Source organism: Mya arenaria, chromosome 8 (genome assembly GCF_026914265.1).
Source record: "Mya arenaria isolate MELC-2E11 chromosome 8, ASM2691426v1".
Lineage (NCBI taxonomy): Eukaryota > Metazoa > Mollusca > Bivalvia > Myida > Myidae > Mya > Mya arenaria.
In genome coordinates, this window is record NC_069129.1 from 60217358 (window position 1) to 60226269 (window position 8912).

An 8912-nucleotide genomic window follows, 5' to 3' on the forward strand; every position below is an offset into this window, starting at 1 on the left:
CCCCCGGGAACGCTCAATTCGTTCTTGTCTTTTCAAATGCCTAAAATATATCGTTGCAATTAGATTCAATGTTCTAGCACACCGGATAGGCATTTCCGGTGAATTCAGCCGTGCTGGAAAACTCCATCTGCCCCCCCCCCATGCCAGATGAGTCACGCGCTGTGACGTAATACTTTTCATTTCTTTTATTTTACACTCTATTTAACCATAATTATGAGATGTCAATAGATGAGTTCCTTTAACATTAACTTTACAAACATATAGCTTCAAATCAAAACAAAATAACCCTTAAAAGACGTGATACTGAAGGAACTTCTTGACGTATGCAGTGAATAGAAATTACTGCGCGTCATGACGTCAGTGAACATCATCGCACGCGCTTTTTGGTGAAAGTACAAAACTGCACTTTTCTATTTATTTTTTTCACAAAGAATGTTATTTAAGGTGTGCTAGAAAAAAATCAATGATTATGTGTTTCCGTTCCGGACAGAAAAATTAGACCCTCGGGCACGCTGCGTGGCCGGTAACTCGGCAAGCCTCGTTACGTGGCAACGCAGGTGCCCTCAGGTCGGATTTTTCTATCCGAAACGGAAACACATGACAGATATTATTACTATAAATATAGCGAAACATATGGTATAGCCGATTTAAGTTGAAAAGAGTACAAGCAAAACAAAAGCCATTCGACGTTAAAAAGGTGAAGTCTTCTGGCACGACATTGGACATTCAAAAATATAATACATGTGAAGCTGGTAAAATGTCCAATATCGTGCCAGCACGACATTCATCTCTTCACACAGCTGACGATAAACGTTATTTTGTTTGCAATGAACAAACCTTGGCTATCTGTTCTTTCGACAATAACCGCAAACTTGGTTGTGTATTCTCCATAACTATTTATTTTCATCACAAATTTAACGTGTATAAATTCCACCCCAATGTTCTTTATATCGGCCTCTTTAATCTTTATACCCATGTGACCTCATTGAGATTTGAGATATGAATACACATTACATGCACCTACATTTTCTACTCGTATTATGTAAAATCGCACGCATGAACGGTTTTAAACTTTGTCCATGGAAATGTTTATACGGCAGTGGCGTAGCTAGGACGTTTCGAAGTATACGCACAGTTGTGGTTGACATGAGCGGTATGAACTGGAGGGGGGGGGGCATGGGGAGGGAGGGGGGGGCAGGACGGGGGGTTCTGCCCCCCTGGAGTTCTCGATTTTGTCATAGGTAAGAATGGTACTGTTTAGCAAAATAATTTTATTAGAACAGGATCATCGATATCTGCATTTAATCACCGATTAGTTAACATCCTACATTATCAGCCAGAAGTTGCAGATAGGTGTCATTAAGTTGTAAACTTAAATCATTAAGAATTTCAACTTCCGCGCGTGTTTAATGATCCGCCTACTGCCAATCATCCGATACACAATCCCTGTGTCAGATTTTGCATCGACAATGTATCAGCTAATGAGGTTGTATTCTAAGTCAATTAGATGACATGAAGTGAATTCTTAAAAATTAAGAAGGACCCATTCTTAATCATTAAGAGTTCACTTCATGTCATCTAAATATTACATATCCAATTCAAAAATGTTATGTTTAAAACGTTTTCGTAGAAAATTCAACAATGGTAATTGTCTTAAATAGGGAACATGCATATGAACGTTTGTTAAAAGGTTTTTAACATTTTCAACACGAAACAAACTTCTATTTCATAGCAAAAGTCGTTTAAAGTATGCACTGAAGGAAATTGTCAACGATTACACCATAAAATTACACCCGAAAGAGTAATGCAACACGTCGATCTCTCTTCTGGGCGAAGGTCTCTATTACCCGTTTGGTTTCGACTTCCTGTTCACGGCAAACGTTAAGCAGTCCAAGACCGGACAAGTGACGACAAATTTAATTTGGGAGGGGTGGGGTGGTGGGTGGGTATATAAAAAAAATCCTTCACATTGTACTGTAATGTTACAGAAGGTATACTCCAGAAAAAATCAAGAACAATTTCTATCGTATTCGTAAGTGTTAAGTATAAACACAAGTTGCGGTGAGCCATTAACAGTTTAACGAGTCGTGAACATTCATAAAGCATATTTTTTACCCGCAGTATATTCGACAATTTTGAGAAATGGATCTTGTCAATATCTGTAGAGAATATTTGTTTATCTGATATTTAAAATCAAAATATATCATGAATATTAACAGTTTAAACAGACACCTTTATTTTAAATTTGTGCTGTATCCTCCAATTATATCAAATACTAAGGGGCACTACACATTTAATTATAATGCTTCATAAATAACCTAAACAAAATGTGACACCTTGGTGAGAAAAACCCATAAAAATGTTCCCATTTGCATTTTCCCCAAGAGTTTAGTTTATCAGCATTGTCAACTGTCTTTGAACATTTCAAGATAAGGAGGTTCAAGGTTTGCATTTGATATTTTGAAACTTGCCGCTTTGTAAACATCGTTCGAATATATTCAGTATTTATCGACGATTGATTTATGACTGAACAATAAGGGAAACTACTCACCATAGCTTATATAACTTGTATAACTAGCCCTGGGTAAAAAAGGCGTTCCTTCAACTAAACGGTAAACGAGGCTCTTACTGAACAATAGGATTTTTTTTAGATTTTTGTTGTCTCACTTTGTGAAAATAGGCGACCCGCGAACGCTTCACCCCCCTTACCCTTCTGTTTTTATTGCATTTCTGGCCCCAAATATTTTCTGACTTGTGCGACGAATTGTACGCACGGGCGTATTGTGCGTAACGGCAGCTACGCCACTGTACGGGATTGAAACCTATGAATGGAAATAATAAGTTGTAATGCTGTTTGTAAATCAGACATACATGTATGTAAAGTTCCGTTATTAAGGCTGTAGCCTTAAATCGGTGTTCACCTAATATTGTCACTTGAGCGTGGTAAAACTTATTCGGAAGTTTTCGTCTTCACCATTTTAATCGGCCGTTTTCGTTAAATCATTAACACTTTGGGATTTTTTGGCGCCTCGTTAAAACGAGGCGTTCTGTACGAAACGCAGGTTTTGAATTGCATCTGAAAGGCCCAGTCCTTTATAAAAGTAATTTATTAAATCGTACATCTTTTTTGTCAAAGTTAAATGAGAATTTGTTTTGAAAGACAGCCGAAAACATTGTTGAAAAGGGATGTATTTTTAATTCCTAACCACGATACATGACAACACAAAAAAGGTCGCTTAACATGATTAACAGCTTGTCACATTGTTGTGGAAAAAGCGTAGCAGGCCTGTTACCTTTGACCGTAACGACTCAGCAGTACATAAATCCCCTTTGAAATCAAATGTTTTAATATTGTTTTTCTCTCTAGTTTTGTCGACAACAGAACAGGCAATGGCAGACATTGTGTAAATTTGATTTATACATAGTTAAATCAAAGCCTTGATACGATCATAAACAGATTAACGTGTTCTTATATAGTATAAATGCATGATCGCTCACAAATGTTCATTTATGTGGTACGATTTCAAACATAAATCAACAAATTGAAAACCGAATAAAAATTGAATCGAGCGATTTCATTGTCATTACATTATCTAGTAATGTGTAAGATATCAATACGATATGTTTTGTTGTTACGGAGATATACATACCTTTTGATGCCCTGTCGGTGTACTGGGAATAGATGAAGCAAATAAATAACTGCACAGGGGTTAGCTATTAAGTGGACTGAGGATAGTAACGATGTATTTAGAATAACGAGACTGTGATAATGATAACGGCCATTTACCTATACACGAGCTCGAGGGAAATTGTTCGATGTTGTCTATATCGAGGGATGAGAGCAAAAAAAATGTTGCTGTGTTTTGTATCTGTATATACTTAAAACTGTTTCATTCATACAGATTAGTTAACCATGATGTGTTTTTCACAAGCATCAACGTTCGAGTTGCAAATATCTAAATATTTGAAATACGCCGGTGATCTGATTTATTGAGGAACACAAAACATGTGGCCGTAGAATTTATGTGGTGTTTGCTATTCACATATATAGTATTGCTTTGTTAATAAAGTAGGTACATTTTTGCACACAGAAAGTCATCATTAGGGAATGAGATATTGTCATCAAATTTGGAACACGCGAACCTTTTTTCTAAGCTTGGGTCGATGTTGCTATTACTTAGAACAGAATAATGGTCTCTGCTCGTTCACTTCAGTGAGAAAGTATGTATTGTGACCAACTCTGATAATTAAGCAGCTTGTATATATACGTTCATTTAGGAGAGCATGGATCAAACTCATTGTTAACTAAAGTTTGCTCAATAATTTCTTATCAAATTGTACTCTTACTTTTTGCAGATTATTTAAAAGTTCGAAATAGACATACATGTATATTGTATATTAACAGTGTAACTATCAATTTTTGTCCCATTTTACATGTTATCACCAGGACACATTTCTCAACTTTGAAACTATCCTCAGTACATAATGCGGCTATCCCCAGTACAGTTCTGTGAGCATTTCTTAGGGCATATCTTTAACAGTTTAAAAGTTACATTGCCTGTTCTTACAATAATGATAGTTAAGCTTATGCTTGTGAAATCATTTTTCAAGGTCTCCTAAATCGTTAGCACTTTAAAGTATACCTTAGGCCAAATATAGCATTCAGCTATTAGTTCAAACACTTGTTTCATTTTTGGATACGGTAGATATTCGTTAACACTGCAAGATCTTACCTATGGTAAAGAAAAACAAGTGCATACTTGTCTGTTTACTTATCACTTTTTGAGCGATAGCCGGTGTTCGTTCCCACACAGTGATAAAGACCAGTGGAACCCTTCAGGGTCGAGCAAACTTTTCTCTGAAGGGATCTGTTGGCCTTGTTGATGTCGCACGTTGCAAATGGTGGCAGCGGTGGGATAATGACAACTACCGGACTGGAGTTGACTTACCCATGTGTTTCCCAATCAAAGACTCGGGACTTCTCGGATGGGAAAGTAATGTAACGGTCCGCTGTGGGCGGCGGATGTGCGTTCATAGTATAACAGTCCGCTGAAGGCGGCGGTCGTGCGTTTATGATATAACTTTCCGTTATAGACGGAAGTACGCTCATAGTACGTATGTTTACTTGGTTGGTAATATGCAAATTAGCAAAGCCCGGGCTCTGTGTGGATTGAGAATTTACTGTATATAAAGACCAGTGGAACCCTTCCGGGTCGAGCATGCTTTTCTCTGAAGGGATCTGTTGGCCTTGTTGATGTCGCACGTTACAAATAGTGGCAGCGGTGGGATAATGACAACTGCCGGACTGGAGTTGCCTTTGTTTCCCAGTCCAAGACTCGAGTTTCCTCGGAGGGGAAAGTAATGTAACGGTCCGCTGTAAGCGGCGGATGTGCGGTCATAGTGTAACGGTCCGCTGTAGGCGGCGGATGTGCGTTCATAATATAACCTTCCATTATAGACGGAAGTACGTTCATAGTACGTATGTTTATTTGGTTGGTTATATGCAAATTAGCGAAGGCCGGGCCCTGTGTAGAATGAGAATTTACTGTATATAAAGACCAGTGGAACCCTTCATGGTCGAGCATGCGCTCGCACGTTAGAAGAAATTTGTATAATTGACCCGAATTGGCAAGGGTATGTGTCGAGCGCAGATTCTTATGAAACTGTTTCTTAGTCTAGGCTTGATCGACCCTACAAAAAAAAAGAAATATTTAAAAAAGACAAGAAAAAAAAGAAGGAATTATTGACCATCAAATCGTTAACACGTTACGAAAGGTTTGCTATTTAAATTGCATGTTACTCGTTATGATTAATAGCTAATGCAATTGGTTATATCTCATTTATGTCTACCTTTCACTTCCTGCTAATCCAAACCTATGATTTATAATATAACGCTATATTGTTTTAAATTGTTATTTCCAAAACCGGGTCAAAAGAAAAAGATTAACAACATGGGATAAGCTTCGTTAGTTTTCTTCCATCTTGGGCCAGAAGGCGCAGTTTACAATGTATTTCTACACTCAAGCATATATATTCAGCCGCCCCCCTCCCTAAAATCGCCCAAGTAAACATTTTATGTAAAAAATGGATACTAGTATGTTTTTAGCGTATCGTTATAACCTTAATTAACACATCGACTGGATGATAGCAGGCACGTGGCGTTTAATTGAAACCTATAAAACATTTTTAAAAAGCGTATCACATAAATGACCGATACCTCAGTGGTAGGGGATTCACTTTGGATGCGGAACGTCGTGAATCAAACACAGACCGCATCAGAGGTTAAATTATTGTACCAAATGGCTCCAGCGCCATGTTATAGTTAGATGACATGAAATAAATTCTTAATTAATAGAACTGGCGGGGTTAGCGTAGCGAACAAGCCCTTAGTTTTCATTAGAATATAACTTCAGATCATATAACTGACTTAAAATACAACCTTATAAGTGATACATTGATTACGCAAAATCTGACGCAGGAAGTGTGTATCGGACGAGTGGCAGTAGGCGGACCTTTAAAAAACCGCGAATGGTGAACTTCTTACTGATTACGTCTGGTACTAAATGATTGCCAATCTGAAACTTCATTAGTTTAAAATGTAGGTTTTATTCTAAAAAGGATAGTGTTAAGGGAAAGGTGCAGTACTCGTAAAACCCGGGGAAGTTGCATTCCGTGTATCGTTGCATTACACAGAGCGCGTTAAAGAATCAAGAGGTCTCTCACCAAAGAGCTAGGATATCGCACTCAGATATCTAGTATCTCACTCTCACATTAAAATGAGACAATAGTTGACAGACCTATATATACCTACATTTAGTTAATATAGATTTATCTGGCACATAACGACTCCAATATTTGCATTTATAAACTTTTATTAGTAAATATAACAGTTTATTAAAAATAATTTATTTTATACGGAATATGAAATCATGCCTATAACTTTTAACTTTATCAAAGTTCGATTATGTACACATACATCACATTATTAAATGCCTGCATATTGTCATGTCTCAAAATATAAAATAGCCAGACTACAATATATGTCCCCCCTATAAATATAGATTTATATCCGCCTTTCCATCCGGAGTTTCTGCGCCTTTGGAGTGTTTGACATCGGGCTTTTCTCGGGCGAGATGTCCACAACGCGTTCTGGCTCTGCCGACCACCGATAACGCTGTAATAAGCTCGCGAAGATCAGGTGCAACTCTGGTTTTGCAACGAACTCTCCCAGGCACACTCGTTTGCCTGCTCCAAAGGGGAGCCAGCTCTTGGGTTTTGGTCCGAGCTTCCCGTGCTCGTCCAGGTAGCGCTCGGGTTTAAACTTCTCAACCTCGTCCCAGGCATCCGGGTCGTGGTGCAAGGCCCAGTGGTTGATAATCACCGGCGTGCCTTTAGGGATTTTGTAACTTCCTGTAAAAGATGGGTTAACATTCAAATGACAAAAATCTTTAAGATACTCATGCTATGAGTGCGAAGACTTCTTACTATCTAGGAATAAGGTTGATCGAACATTCTGAGATACAGGCTTTTAATAAAATACAGACCAGGCATGACGAGAAATTTAGACCGTCATAACTTTACGATATGCTCATTCACGTTTCGCATAACGTCCATTGAGACTTACCTCCGTCTTGACTTTACGATATACTTATCATCTATGAATAAGGTGTTTTAAATAAATATATTTTGAGATCAGGGGTTTCGCAGCACTCCTCCGTTACTCTTATGTTTCTTAGTATGTCCATTGAAGACTTACCTATGGATGTGTCACAAAGTGTTTCGTGCCAGGCGCCGGTGGGGGCCACGGTGGCGATGCGCATACTCTCATGTAGCACGGCCTCCGTGTACGCTAGATCCGGTCGGTCGCTCAACCCTGGGAGACGGTCACGGCCTATGGGTGAAAAATACCCTGATTTATGAACTTAAGCTATTGAAGTACCGAAACCGATATACACATAGCTCAACATTTTCTAGGTTGCTACTTTACTATGTTGTTTACAATCTCCTGCTGTTGTCAGTCAGCCACGTGGTCAGGAAATGTGAGATCACCAAAGCGTGTTTAAGCGTGTTTCCGTCAACCACTTTTAAACTTCCTAAAAACTTACCTCTAGTTCCATCTGCATTTATTTTTAACAATACAGATTTAAATACCTTCGTCCTTAAAACTGTATCAAACATAAACTGGAATGAAAACTATATGTTGAGTGTAAATAAGCAATGCAAAAACATTTTTATCATAACTAGTACATGCGATTTTGACTGTTCCCCTTCTTATAGTTGATAGCAAATATTGAAGTCTGGATAATTCAAGCATGTCAAAAATCTGAACATTATTGTATTGAAGGGTTGTTTCAACTCACGGAAATCACAGAGACTGCAATTAAAACATTACTTCAAGAAACGATGTCGAGAAACATTGATATGACTGGTACAGTAAGCGACACTTCACCGATAAATGTCCAGTGGCTAGAAAACGTTTGGAGAGTCATTGGAAGAAACATTAACAACTTCGCTTCCTTGTCGCTGGTGCCGTATCTGCAAAGTGGAAGCTTCCTCAACAAGTACAGAGTCAAGTTAATTCCTTTAAGCACCCCATTCTTGGTCCTCGGTGCATGCCGTGGCACTACGATTTCAAAAGAGCTTGTTCGTCCTTTGGAGCTTCTTGGCATTACCGTTTTACCGGATGTGCCATCGTTTGTGCATCAATATGCGGGACATTTTTTAATCCACCGTACTTAGAAAATCTCGTACAGATATTGAATGAAATTGCGGATTCTGACAATCAAGAGAATCACATGGCCAATTTCAACGAACTCTCAAATGATGCAGACAAAGAAACTTTATTCAATTTTCTAACACAAAGTTCGACATTAAACCAACATGGAAAAACATTCATAACATCGTTGAACATG

At 38.3% G+C, this 8912-nt stretch overlaps 1 protein-coding gene across 1 annotated transcript; it reads right to left on the minus strand.

The window, feature by feature from the left end:
• Positions 1-6860: 6860 nt before the first annotated feature.
• On the minus strand, positions 6861-7903 carry LOC128244966 (steroid 17-alpha-hydroxylase/17,20 lyase-like). Its single transcript, XM_052963136.1, has 2 exons — positions 7757-7903; positions 6861-7410 (listed from the first exon to the last, which is right to left on the minus strand). The coding sequence occupies exons 1-2, from the start codon at positions 7818-7820 to the stop codon at positions 7064-7066; spliced, it is 411 nt and encodes a 136-aa protein (XP_052819096.1). The 5' UTR covers positions 7821-7903; the 3' UTR covers positions 6861-7063.
• Between the last annotated feature and the right edge of the window lie 1009 nt (positions 7904-8912).